Source organism: Uloborus diversus, chromosome 9 (genome assembly GCF_026930045.1).
Source record: "Uloborus diversus isolate 005 chromosome 9, Udiv.v.3.1, whole genome shotgun sequence".
NCBI lineage: Eukaryota > Metazoa > Arthropoda > Arachnida > Araneae > Uloboridae > Uloborus > Uloborus diversus.
Genome location: NC_072739.1, coordinates 70,682,566 through 70,697,616, shown reverse-complemented (window position 1 = coordinate 70,697,616; position 15,051 = coordinate 70,682,566). Strand labels below are relative to the sequence as shown.

The 15,051-nt window shown below is 33.8% G+C and overlaps 1 protein-coding gene across 1 annotated transcript in view; it reads left to right on the top strand.

The window, feature by feature from the left end:
* Positions 1 to 353, top strand: part of LOC129229284 (terminal nucleotidyltransferase 4B-like) — a 63,139-nt gene extending 62,786 nt beyond the window's left edge. The window contains exon 11 of the mRNA XM_054863558.1: positions 235 to 353. Within this exon, the coding sequence (XP_054719533.1) occupies positions 235 to 238 (4 nt within the window). The 3' untranslated portion in view covers positions 239 to 353. The remainder of the gene's footprint in view (positions 1 to 234) is intronic.
* The last annotated feature ends 14,698 nt before the right edge of the window (positions 354 to 15,051 follow it).

The following is a 15,051-nucleotide window of genomic DNA, read 5'->3' as shown; positions in this document are numbered from 1 at the left end:
CGGATGTTGAACATTAGGATAAGTCACAAATCAAAGAAACGAGTAGTAAAAATTTAATCGTGAATTTCCCATTTTGAGCTACACTGCAAGTACGACTTTTAATCTTAGCATGGCAGTATAGTTCAGAGGTTCTAAGGTAGGGAAAAGAGTATAGATTCCTTATTATAATGAAAACTTTTTGCTCATTATCAATTACTGGGATAAACCATACTATTGTGAATTTGTTTTTTCTAGGTAACTAAGAAGACTATAATCAAGATGTTTTTTTTTTCTTTCTTTCTCTTTGCTGTTGAATTTGTTGATGAAAATTTTGTATATAAGAACAATTAAATTAATATTTTCTTACAATAAAATTGGTTATTTGGTTATTTTTGTATAAAATTACAAAGCAATAGATAGTTGCAAATTGAGCGCATAAAGGCTATTCTAAATTAAGGAGAATTTATCAGGTTTTTTACTGGTCATGGAGATCCTGGAAAGTCATGGAAAAAAAATAAGCAAATTTCAGACTTGGGAAAAGTCATGGAAAATTGAAATTGTCATTGCAAAGTCATGGAAATGTATTTAAAGTCATGGGAAAATGTCCTGGGCAAAGAAAAAGTAACAGTACCTAAAAAAGCAATTTGTAATCTTGAGTGATTCAACAGTATTGTCCATAAAAGCTATTAAAACTAAAAAATTGAACATTCCCAAAACCATCTGAAATTTGAAATCTCATTGCTGTAGCAGCCGCTAGTCTTTTTTTTTTGCAACGTGATCTTACTGCTTGCACATCACTCATTTTGAATTTACCATTATTTTCAACACTTCTTATATTTTATATACTATAGTAGCAAGCTTACACGTTATTGATCTTGCCACGCCCCACAGTGAAGTATTTGACTGGCCAAACGTCCAAAATTAAAAATTTACCCGATTTTTATGAAAATTTATTCTATGATAGTTGACTAACTGGTGCATGGATCGGCACCTGTTTTGGAAACTTGAGTCATGTACAATTGCTCATAGCCTTTTTTGTTACGTTTCAGCTTAATTATTACATTTCACTGTAGATTTTTTTTTTGCTTTATAAATTAATGGAAATGAACCAAACCAATTTTGCGGGATAAAGAAATGTTAGGGCTTTGTTATTATAAATCAAAGTAAATATTTTTATTTTCGTTTTATAAAAAAAAAATAAAGAAAACTTGGTATGTGAGATTTTTAAAGGCTTTTCGCCTTAATTTATAACTAGAGAAAGCTTTTTAAATGGCTGTCGGGCTGTTTTGAAAGTTGCATCGTATTTGGCAAAGTCTCTAGTGCTAATTTCAGCAAAAAAATCTTCCGCCTACAACTGCCCTTTTTTAAATGATTTTTTTTAAAAAAAGTGCATAATCTGATCGTTTTGTGACAAGTCATGATTTTAAAATGAATTTACCGACAAAGATTTAATAAATTTGTAAAAAGTTATCAAAAGCAGGGCCGAATTAGCCATAGAGCAGAAGTAGCAAATGCTACGGGCTCCACGCTTCTGGGGCCCCCGTGCCATAAGAAAAAATTCCAGAAAAAAAACTACTTTCTGTACTTTAACCCGTTTAAATTTCTCTCTATCTTTCTCTTTTTATTTAGACTTAGCTTTTTTCTAAATGCTCAGGTAAATTAAAATTCTTATTTTTTTTCTCGATAGATTGCTTTCCAAAAATTTCTCATAATGCGTAGTGGAAGGAGAAAAAGCTCCGTTGGGTCAGAAAAGTTTCAAAACTGACCTAAAAATTACAATTTTAGGCAAAGTTTGGGGAACGGAGAATTGGGTTTTCTCTGGATTTTTTTTCTTTTTTCAAAATGAATTCAATTTTAAGGTATCTTAGGAAATTTAAGGGAGAGTCAGGGCCCTAAAATTTTTAGCTATTCAAGCCTAAAAAAAGAAAATTTTGGTTGTTTCATAAGGGGAAGAGGTTCTTTCCTGAAATTGTGCTCAAAACTGAAGTCAGTTTCAGGCTATCTTTGGAAGGAAAGGGTTTGAGGGATCGACCCATGGTGTAGCTGAAAACAAATTGTCAAGCTATTAGAGAAAAGGATTAGGGTCTGAACTCCCCCAGAAACAATTCTGACTTCAAGTTTCAAATCGCGGTTTAAGATTATCACGAGAGACGTTATCGGGGGGGGGGGGGGGATACGGGTTTGCTTCACAAAATGTTAGAAACTGAAATCTTCAAGACGCAGGCTATCTTTAGTTCTAACTTTAGGTAAAGAATGGTGGTTTGGAGCCTTTTCCCCCTAATGTTGACAAGTTAGGGAAGTAGGTAGGTCCTTTAGAATTGTTTTGAAATTTTGAAATCGAGATGGTTCAAGGGCTTTCTCCGGAATTTTTAGGAATTTAGGGTCTAAAAACTCAAATTTAAGCAAATTTTCTCAACAGCAGGAGAAGGAAGATGCTGAAATTTTTAAAGCACAAATCCTAAAACCACATTTTAAGGCTTTCTTTGGTGATGTTAGACAAAAGAGGGGAAAGGGTTACCATCCAGAAATAGTTCGAAAGTGGCTTTCTTCTTGAAGCTTTCGAAATTGGAGTCCTAAAAAAGTAATTATTAGTCATCCTTAAACTCTCTTTGGTTACTTAACTTCATGTCAATTTATCTCCCTCAAAATTTTCCGCCCTCAACACGAGCCCGTAAATCCGGCACTGTAAACAACGAGCAAAATTAAGAGATCATGATAGAAGAAAAGGAAAAGATTCTGAGACCCCACACTTATGCTGAGCGAAATAAATGAATTGTTAATAGAATATTATTTTTTGATGAAGTAAAATAATTATTTGCAGAAGAAATACCTTAAATATCGATTTTAACTTTTTCCTCTGAGTGGGAGGGAACTAAAAATCTGCCATCCATGTCCCAAACCTAACCCCTTTCTTTTGCATCACCAAAGGTAGCCGAAAACTTTTTTATTCGAACTTAAAATTCAGAAAAAATCAGGAAGAAAATTACTTAACATAATCAAAAACCCGCTAAAACTGCTTTTTGGAACTACAGTTTCGAAAAATTTCCATGGGTGTATTTGTGAGCCCGATAACGTCGTCCAATAAGGTGGCCTACAAGTGCGTATTTTGGACCAAATTTCGAAAAATTTCCAATAGGAGTGTACCTCTCCCCCTCCAACATTGTTAACAATGGTCTGAAATGTACTTTTAAGACTTCAACGTCAAAAATTTCCTGGGTTGCTTCAGAGAGTGCCTGAACCCCATTCCATAATGAAACGTAACCCGCGATGGCCTACTATCTATCACGTTTTCACAACTTCACTTTCGAGAAATTTCTAGGGGATGGCTATCGCGAACTCGCTCCAAAATCACCAAAGAATGTAAAAAGATACCCTTTTATAGAATATAATTTCGAGAATTTTTGCTTAAAATTGTGTTTTTAGATAAATAACAGATAATAAATTCAAAAGTTTTCCAATGGGACCACCTTGAACACTCCTCTTTTTACAACATCATTAAGGATAATCTACAGTTTTATTTAACACTTCAATTTTAAAAAACTGCCTGGAGAGTCGCTGTGAACCCAAATTTTTTCCTTTCATCTTACCTAAGATAGAATGCAATCATGTTCTTTGATTTCAGTTTCTCCAAATAATGGCCTCCGAATCTTCTCATTTTAATATCATCAGGGGTCATTAGATTTCAGTTTTTAGAATTGAAATATCAAAAATTTTCCGAGGTAAGCCCCCGGACCCCTTCTCTTTATATCGTCCAAAAAATGCGTTTTTGGAATTAAAAGTTAAAAACGTGTAGTAACAGGAAGACGAGGGGCAATGTAGGGGGATCATAACCATTGTAAAGCTCTAAAGGTATATCCACATTTATGTATTCATGTGTGTTGTTATAAGTACATCTCCAGTCTCCATGAAGAAGTGCTATATTGTTTACTATATCATTCGAAAACGAGAGGGCCCCTTGGAAACATTTGCTACGGGCCCCGCGCAGGCTTAATCCGGCCCTGATCAAAAGTATTACTGAATGAAAAGATCGACATATTTGAGCGCACAAACAACAATAAAATTTCAGACACGAGTTTCAGGGTTACGAGAAACCGCTTCATCAATGTATAAAGATGTAAGCTATGGAATGAGAATCATCCAATTAATTTCGAAACGCTTACCTTTATGCATCGGTGAAGAGATTCATTGCACCCTAAAACATGTGTTTGCAATCAATTATGTTAATTTTCTCATGTACGTTATTGAGTTAATGAATTAAATTATTTTGTGATCTCGCTAAGATATTTTGCTCTTCCTTAAAATTGAGATAGATTTGAGATAAAATAAATAAATATTTATATTTTTTCATATCATTGCTGTAAATAATGTGCTGGGGGAGGGGGATCTTTTCCCCCTTTTACGAAGCATAAGAGGGAAAAGACCCTCCCCCCCACACTTGCTAGCGCTAGGAGACAATTGTAATTGTCTCCTAACGCTAGCGAGCTATCCACATTTAAGACATTTTACCTACTCATTGTGAAATTGAAGTTATATAAAATTTTAGTTCCAAATTTTTGTTCGTACAATTTTTAGCGGGACACATCACGCTATGTAAAACTAAAGATCGACCCAAGGTACGAGGGCAATATATACAATTCAAAAACAAAGAGTTTTTGAACATCCATTTTCGAGTGTTTTTACAGTTATAATATCCTAGTTCATTTATTTCTTTTACAATAGAAAAAAGGTTCTTTATAACCCCGAAACCCTTGTCTTCAATTCTTTTTGTGCATGATTAACTCAGGGTTTTAATGATTGAAACCAAATGAAAAGAATAAAATTGATTATTTTTTTGGTTTCAAATTTGTGTTTTGTACAGAATACTAGGATTTTTTAACCGTTTTTTTTCCCTCGAACAGTGCATTTAATTACATATCTTCAAAGGAAAACAGCCATACGCATCAAGCATGTTTACTTGTAACTTGTCTAAGCATTATTAGCAAGCAGCCAACTGTGGAATCCATTTCGGATCGAGTGAAAATTATTGAAAATTTTTATTTCAACTCATTGAAAAAAAAATTCATTATAAATCAGTGAAACAACATAACTTCACCCTTTTCGCTGTAAATGAAGGTAAGGTGTTTATATATTATTTCCTTAAAAAGTTTCAGAGCCATAACATTATTAGAATATTGGATGCAGGAATTTTAGTTTACATTGATTGAATAATTGAAAAAAGTCGAATTGAAAAAAATCGACCTCCCTTTGTAAATTCCTAGAAATTCGGTAGAATACGTTGGAACTTCAAACAAACCATATTCTTGAAGAAAATTATTTTTCCTATCTAGTGATGCATTGTTTTTTTTCTATGTTTACTAGAATCGTTTTTACGGTCATAAACATGCAAAAGTCTAAACCATGGATGAAATATTAAATATTTCATTTTCTAATTCAAATTTAAAAAATCAAATTTCAAATTGTAACATCAGACCTTTCAGACAACTTGTATATCAAGTTTCGTGTCTATAAGTTTAGATAGGTTCGCCGTACAGCGTACAAACGCACACAAGGGTGTCGCCTTCAAAAGTGAAAATTTCAAACTAGTTTTGGCCAAGATTTTCAGTCAAATACTCCACTGTGTGCCCACTCAAAAAATGCAATTCAATTGTATCTGGGTTCATTTTCCATCACCCGTAAAAACTTGATTATTAAATTTATCAGAGTTTATCTTAATTTGTTGAAGGTTTTAGAAAATAAAGATCTATAGTTAGGCAATAGAATACAGAAATAGGGGAATTTTAATACCCTAAAACAGTAGGGCCCTACATACGGCTCGTAAAACTAATCCATGGTACCTACTGCTACGTTCAATGTCAGGAATCACTATGTTCTATTTTGGAACTTATTAATTTATATGCATTTGAAAATGTTCAAATAAATAAACAAGTTCATTTGAATCAGAAAATTTATTCACTACTGAATGTTTTTCTTTAATTTAAATATAGTGAAACCTGTCTATAACAATACTGTCTATAACAATTAACCTGCCTATAATGTTATTTTCCTTGGTCCCAGCAAAATGTTAGCATACATAATTAAACTGTCTATAACGATAAGTTTGTCTACAACAATATTTTTTTAGGTCCCAACATTATGGTTGTAGACAGGTTTTACTGTATTTGGTTTAGAAACATGTATTTACTAAAGAATATGGTTTTAATTTAAAGAACCAAAATATTGTCTAGTTATGTGGATGATTAAATGCACTGTTGACACTAAATGGTAACTTTTGAAGCAAATTTATTGAAACTTAGTTATGACTTATTCAACCTTTGTCCCATTCGTTATCATTCTGCCTGCTTATATATGAAAAAAAAAGAAAAAAAAAAAGACATTTAAGCATTATTATATTCCATTCACTGCATTTTTACTTTGCTTAACTGAAGATGATGAAGACAAACAAGAATAGTTTAGGTTTTTAGGTGTACCCCGATATTTTTTCAATTACAAGTAAGTGCTTAAAGGAGGTAATGGCATTCACGTAGAAGTTTTGCTAATGTCTGTTTCCAAAAATTGTCTAGTTAGACATTAAATAGTACTATTTTCTTCATTTAAGAAGGTCATGAAAATTTTTATGACATCATGAAAAAGTCTTTGAAAAGTCATGGAATTTTTTCATCCAAATAGAGTATGAGCCCTGAATTATTGTCCCTGTGATTTTGCCGGCTCATTGTTTATTCTTTTATTTTTTGTAAGTTAGAAAATTGGTATCAGGTAGAAAGCTTACATTTAATATTTGCTGTCTTTACTTTGCATATCTTATATTAAAAAAATTCCAATAGATAAGAAATGTGACCTCTCTATAGAATGTCCCCAATCCTGTTTTTTTTTAGGGATAACTGAAGACTAAACTTGATTAATGATGCATTTGAAAAACTGGGAGTTACTGTGTGGGAAACTTGGAGTTAAAAGGATATTTATAAACAGAGCAACATGAATAAAATCATTGTTGTAGTGTAGACTAGCTACCGCTTAGTTCAGACTTAAATTCAGTGGAAAATGTGTAAGAACATCTAGCACAAAAATTATGAAAATAGGAGCCAATATTTTTCAACCCTGGACCTAAAAGCAGCGATAGAGCAAGCATGGTATGAACTCTCTCCCCATTGGTAATGCAAAACTAGGTATTTTTGATGAAAAACCGCTTGTTTGAAGTAATTAGAGGAAATGGAAACACAATTTCATATTAACATTTGTAACTGTGTTTCTTAACTTTAAATATAGTTTATAAAATAAAGTCTATAATTATGGGACACTTTATTTTCTGTATTTTTAAATAAATGCAACACATGATGTTTTTTCTAATAGATTCATCTTAACTCGTGTTTTACCTACTGTTTATTATCAGACACTGCAAACAAGTTTTCAGGGTTACAAGAGACCCCATTTTCAATGCAAAAGAAGTAAGCTTATGGTGAAAAGACATCTGATATAAGACAATTTATTTTGTCCTGTTTTTATGTATTTATAGCGTATTTCATTTATATTAATTTGATTTAAATCGTATGCATTTGTATTAAATTGGTTTTACATCACACTATGATAGCTGTTTGGCAAAGTAACGCTTGAAATATAATAATTTTGTATTGTATCAAATTATCGGCTTCAAATATCATAAGCTTCTGCAGAACCTGGAAAGCCAGTAATTTTTTTGCTTTGCTACTGATAGAAAGAAATCTATGCTGGTCCCAACGATGGATTACCAATAAACTTGTTGAAAAACGTATACCTTTCAGAAAACATTTCATTATAAAGAAGGACTTTCACAAGACTCTTCCTCTGAAAAACATATTTTAATATCTATCTTTAACCTTTTTACAGCTTTTTTAAATTGACAATTAACTTCTTAACATGCTTTTTGCATGTTAACTGCTATTTACCAGTTCATCCAGGATTTTTTATGCATTTTAAAGTCCATTTGCATCCGTTGCTTTCTTACTTTTTCTTTAAGCATTTCTTAGCATCGTTCACAATCTTCTTGGAAATTAAATGTACTGTGTGAGACCTTTTTTTTTTTAGATTTACCATTTCTTATCTTACTTGTTTGACATGAAGTAATTGCTTCATCTTTAAAAAATTTTATTCAAAAGCCTACTTTTCGTCTTAAAATATCTGAATATTCATGTTGCAGCTGAATAGCAACACACAAATACAATGGGCGTGCCCATCAAAATGTTAATACTTTAATAACACTGATCTACATTTTTTTTTTTAATCTGTCTTAAGGACATCTCACTTTTCTTGGTAGTAATTTTCATGCTAAGTTTGAAAATGTACACTACTTTTCTCCATCACAAACGGGTTTTTCCGGGGAAGAAGCTTCAGGCTCATAGGTTCCTGGAGAGCCTGTAAAAAGGATGTCCTATTCTGCAAAAAGACAGGGAATTTCTTTATTCAATTCTGGTTAGAGGAAATCTATGTCGCAATATTAAATCACCAATAAACTCCACAGAAAAACTTATATCTTTCAGAAAATATTTTATTACAAATAAGGACTTGTCGCAGGATTCTTCCTCTGGAAAATGGACCTTTAAACTGCTCACTCGTCGCAATTTTTTACGAAAAATATTCAAAATTCATCAGTTAATGTTCATGATATTCCAGATGCATAAACATGAAAAACACTGTATTTAAATTTATTGTTTTTTTTTTTAAAGGTATGAAAAATTTAACCAACATAGATGATTTTACCTTATAGTTAACTTTCCTTTCACATCCGACATAGGCTGAAAAGCTTCAATGCAGGCATTAGGGGAAAAAGAAGTAACTTTTGAGCTGAAAAAAGATTTATTTTCTTTAAATGATGTGAATTGTTAGTGATACAATAATTTTTCAATTTGAAATATTCAATTGAATAATATTTTAAATTTTCATAATTTTTCTGGGTGTGGTAAACTTTGAAGCATGGAATGCGTAGTCCTATATTACAATCTTTGCAGTAATACCTCGTTTTTTTTGGACTCTTTTTCCATTTTCATTCTTCTTAGAGGAACATACTTTACATTCTCTAGCAGGATTTGCTTTTTTCCCTGTGCATGTTATAAGTTCCAAGAAATGACGTTCAAACAAACGACTTGATGATACTTCATTTGACAGATGACCTTCTCTTGAAACAGGAATGAAAGTATGATATTTTCCTTCTATTTCATCAATCAAATCCATTATAAACATTAAATTCGATTTCCTTCGGTCTTCTTTTCTGTAAACTTGAAAGGAATTCAAAACAGCTTGGCCTAAAAAGTAAAAGAATATTTTTTTATAATACTTCTTTCCATTGTTCCTGGCTACTTGGTAACTCGACAGGATCCACCAGATCAACACCTCCCATTGTTTTGTTTTTGTCCATTATTACCTTTGACTTCGGGGAGGGGGGGGGGGTCGGGAGGGTGATGGAAATAGTTCCATTATATCACAGAATAAGATAAATACATTCTGTGCAATCGCACCATCTGGAACCCACAGTCAAAACTAAACAGAAAGAACCGAGAAAAATAGCATGTTATACAAATTTCAAAGGCCTGGCGGAGGCTTTAAGTATAATATTATATAATTACGATTTTGTTCACAAACAAAGGGTCTTACTATTCAATTTTTTCCACCACAGGCGATTAAAGAAATTGTACATAAGAAATTTTGAAATTAAAACAAAAAACAAAAAATGTCAATTTTGAAGTCCAATTGCTTTCTTATTCTCTTCTTTAAGCGCTGCTTAGCATCATTCATAAGCTTCTCTGAATTGGAATGTATTGCACAACACCTTTTTTACTTTTCTCGATTTGCATTTCACATCTTATTTATTTAATATTTTTAAAAGTTGGTAGATATGAAGTAATTGCTTTAGCTTTAATAAATTATTGTTTAAAAGCTGTTTTTGGTCTTCTTAAATTTGAATGCTCCTATTACAACTAAGAAATACAGTAGAAGCCTGATTTTAAGTTTTCTGTGAGACTAGTGATAAAAGACTTATCAAGTGGGAAAACGTCAAGTTTTAAATTAAGAGTTCATTCTGACGTTCCCCTCTAAATGAAGAGTCCAGTATGGACCCGAGAACTGAGGGGAAAAAGTGGGATGTAGCCCCGCCCCCCTACACAGAAGTAAGGCTGCATACGACAGGGTTCCCATACTATCATTGGCACCCATATTAGGACTCGACCGATGCATCGGCCTGGCCGATGCATCGGCGCCGATGGTTCAACAATTTAGCCATCGGCATCGGCGGCCGATGCTAACTTGCAAGAAACATCGGCCCATCGGCCTTAAAAAAACATTGAAAAGCCGATGGAATTGGCCGATGTTTTTGAAAAAGAAAGGACCTTTGCTGTTTTATTTTTTAGTACAAAGTAAAGGGAGTTATTGTTATTATATAAAATTGTTTACTTAAATTTCAGTATGAATTTCTATTTTAGTCACCCCTAAAAGAGTTTTTAATACTGCATTCAGGTACCAAACAAGTTAATTATTGCGTTGTTTCTTGCAGCTGGATGTACGTATGCATCTCTCCTAAGTCATAACTCAAAAATGGTAAGCTGTAGAAGGATAAATTTTCGCATGTGGGGTGTGCGTACGTTCCAGTTGTGCACTTCCCTTTTTGTTTTCGCTCGGGTGTTCTAAAAAGCCTGTTTACTCATTTTTTGTGGCTATTTATTACTTATTTCAATGCAAAACTAATATAGCATCTCAGACCATGGAAACAAATATGAGATGGCGAAACCGGTTTTTGTGTCATTTTATTAGAGTTCCTTTGAACCGACGGCAATTTGTAATTTTTCGGTATTTGTTATATGAATCACAGTTATGCAGTCTTTTCTGTATCGCTTCGGCGGAGTTACAAGTTTGGGGCCCTATTTATCACAGAAGTTGTAAAACATTTACCATAAGCATTTTTGTAACTCCTACGGTGCCCCTATGGTTATGGGGCCTCTCGCGCAATTGCAACATTTGCTATATTTTAATTCCGCCACTGCACGTCAAAACAAACTCGGGTGCAAGTTTTGAAAGGGTTTTTCTGCTGAATGTTTATGATTATTATGAACTCTATTTTTTACGACTATTTTTTGAATTTCCGAGAACATTTGCGTGCCCCTCCTTCCACTCCCTATATTTCTGAAATTAAACTCTAGTTGTACTTCTGAGTTGTTTAAAACTAACACCGTTCATAAAATTAAAGATTTTTTTTTTCAAACTTTATCTATTGTTTAGAAAGAATTTAGAGCATTAATGTAAGAAATTGATTAAAGACGTTTTCAATGGTGACATAATTCGGAAATCAAAGGGACTTCTGAATTTTTTCTTCGGAAGTGCTGAAGTAGATTCAGAAACTCTTCCGAGGCGTTGGGGGGTAGCAGTTCTGTACTAAAAAAATGAGGCCGAGGTTGGGGCCGAAGTGTGAGTTACTCCAAAATCAGAGGGTGATCCCCTAACCCTACCTCGTCGTTTCAAGCATTTTTTAAATATTTAGCGATTATTTATTTTGGTCAAGAAGTGTCATTTTGCGTATTTCTCATACTTGTTTCACTTATATTTCGTAATGCGCCGTCTTTTTTGCATCATTAATAGCAATCGATTTTTTTCTGTTGTAACTATTTTTATGTATTTATATAAAATCAATGAATAAGTTATTTTAGTTTTTTTATTAAAAGTTTCAAGGATTTTCTATTATGCAATTTTTTTAAATTTCAGAAAATTATTGTTAAATTGAACAAATTAATTTGAACTTGTTTGTAAAGCTTCAAAAAAGATTAAACAATCCAACTGCTCAATATTGTGCAAACATCAGATCACGTAGTATATGTATTCAGTTATTAACTTGGTGTAAATATTGATTTTTTTTTATTGTAGTTGCATTTTAAGAATCTCGCTCTTTTCATGGCTACTTCTTTTTCCAGCAAAATTTATGTCGCTGTTATAGGTTTTTTTGAAAAATGCAAACTTTTCTATTCATAAATTTTAAATAAGTATAAAAATATTCCTTTTTCATAGTTTTATTCTTAATTTTTTTGAATGATTAAACAACATAATTTAATGTTTTTTAATTATGTTTAATGTACCTAAATCCATACATTATTACAATATTACTGAAATCTTAGCTATATGTTCAATTTAAAAAAAAGACAAATCAATTGGTTATTAAACAGCCTCATTTTTTTTGCTGTTGTTCTTTCTTTTTAATCACAGCAGTCAAAAAAGGAGAAGCACAACTACACCCTATACAGATTGTACGTAGTACGATCCAAAAGTTCGAGGACCAGCTGTATAAAACCTTACCCAGAATAGTTCACATTACCGAAGCACATCCACCTTCAAAAGGTCGTCTTGTGACTGTGTACTTCTGCCAGTGTTCATATAACTTTTGGAAACACTCCTGGAAACATTTTTCGCTACCTTCTATGATGCATCTTTATCTTCTCCTCACGGAAGAAAGCGGCGCGCATTTTTTTTTTTTTTTTGTTGCTGGGAACAGGTAAAAATCATACGGAGCTAAGTCCGACGAAACGTTATGTTATTTGTTTGTCATATCAGAGTATTGACCAATCGAAACGTGCATCCTCAACATGAAAGTCGCCTTCTTCCCCACGATGAAGTTAAAAGCAGCAGCGCAAGAGGCCTTACAGGAGGTTACGAAAAATGTCTTCCAGGAGTGCTTCTAAAAGCTATACGAACGTTGGCAGAAGTGCATAGTCGTTCAAGGTGACTATTTTGTAGATAGATGTGCTTCAGCAATGTGAACTATTCAGGGTAAGGTTTTATAGAATTTGTCCTCGAACTTTTAGATCATACTACCTACATACGTATGAGTTTTCAACTTACTATTTCATAACGTTTTTGAGGGACGCAAGTTTACGCGCATGAAGACATCACAAGAGTATATGTATAAATATGGTGATCGTATAATAGAAATTTAAGTCGAAATCTAATTTTTTTTTTTGTGTTTACAATTCCTTATTCGTAAAAAGGAAGTAAAGTGAAATGAATCAATGATACTTTAAATCCCTGACAATCTCATCAATTTATTTGTTTGATTTTTTTTTCTTATTTTTTTTTTTTTTGCCATCGGCCAACGGCATCGGCCATCGGCCATCGGCAATCGGCCATTTGGAGGAAAACAATCGGCCATCTTTGAACAATCGGCCAACAATTGGCATCGGCCCATCGGCCAAAAAATGCCATCGGTCGAGCCCTAACCCATATGCAAAATTTTAAGGGGGGGGGGCTCAGATATTTTCTAAACGGTTTTGCAGGCTATTTTCCCCACGGAAATCGATCTCACCAGGAAACTATACGATCAAGGGAATTCGAAAGAAATCCTAACTGGTAGCATTTGAAAGAGTATCGTAGAATAAGTTTGTGGCACAACAATTATGTGTCCTTATAACTCCGTTACCGAAATATGAGGTAAGTTTGCCGACATTTTAAGCAATATCGCCAAATTTAGCGAATTTCGTTTAGAAATAGAATGTACGGCACGAATTCAACGTCTGCATCTGACAAAATATCTCATTGCCATTTCTGGACAAAGTGCGTGAAAGAAGTTTTAAGGAAATTCTTTACTCAGAGGTAACTACCGGGGGTGTGAGGGGGGATGCCTTTTGTTTTTGTTAGGCCTTCCAGGTGTTGGGGAGGGGGAGAAGGGTAGCACTGTCGGCTGTTGGAGGAAATAGGCAGCCCTGCTTTACTTGTGTGTGTTAAAGTTTAGAACCACTATTAAGCTTATCAAGTGGAAAGTTTTTCCAGAGAAACGACAATTTTAAAACAAAATTAAACGTAAGTTGTATCTTATTATTGGTGATGAAAGCAGGCCCACCACTTAAGGTGGCCAGGAGGTGGCAGTTGAGCAGCAGTAGGCCTAACTTGATGACTTCTCCAAGCATAAGGCACATAGCCAAAAACAAGACAGGACCTGTAGATCCTACAAAGATGTGGTGTGATAATATCCACACCCTTCTGCAGAAGAGCAGGTATAATATCATCCGTAAAGTCAGACCAAACAACGTAAGTAGAAGCACAAATTTATAAATTACAACTGTAATTTATAAATTTGTGCTTCTACTTACGTTGTTTGGTCTGACTTTACTATTCAGCACAAAGGTATTTATTTATCTTATAATATCATCCGGTCCAACAGATTTAAAAGGCTTGAATGAATTAATGGCCCACTCAATTTTACCAGGGGTCACAATTTCACCCGCTAGTTTCAACCTTTCCTTACTACCACGTAAGGGGTGTAGCGGAATATCATGATGACTTTCGTCATCTTTAATTATAGAGCCAGGAAAGTGTACCCTAAACATCTCTGTTAGAGTACTTTCCCTATCATCAGTAAAGGAACCATCTTCCTTTTCAATGGAACCCAGTTGACAAAAATTGTCTCTAGAGAGTATTTTCGTGAGTTTATATAGCAACGCGAGAGACGCTGTCCAAATGGCTACAGAATTGTCTCCAGTTATCCTGTTTACTGGTTCTTATAGCCTTATTGTAATTATTGCGAGCTTCATGGTACAAAGACCAATCGCCCGTCTTCTTGGCTTTATTAAAAAGTCTTCTGCAATTCTTTCTTAATCCACTAAGATTTTTACACCACCAAGAAACTCGTCTTGGTAAACTAGTGGAGATTGCATTGCAATTATGTTGATAAGATTGGAGTATAGAATGTTGAAGTGAATCAACTGCTAGTTCACAGTCTAACAACGAAGTAAGTTTGAAATTCTTACCTGATAGGGAGACCCTTAGATCTTCCCGATAGGAATCCCAAGATGTTCGTTTGGGATTCCGTTCCTCCTGCAGTATGTTTAGTGCAGGGCCTGAAAAAGTCATAAGGATTAGTCTATGGTCAGATAGGGTAATCCGGTCTGACACCTGCCAATCACTTACGCAGTTCAGTGCTCTATCATTACATATCGTTAGATCAATGACTTCACATCTGTTTCGTGTAATAAAAGTAGGTTTATTACCTTTGTTGAGGATATTTAGGTTGTTACCTAACAGGTACTGTAAAAGTTCCTCACCTCTCTTGTTGCAATCACCTCTTCTCCACAC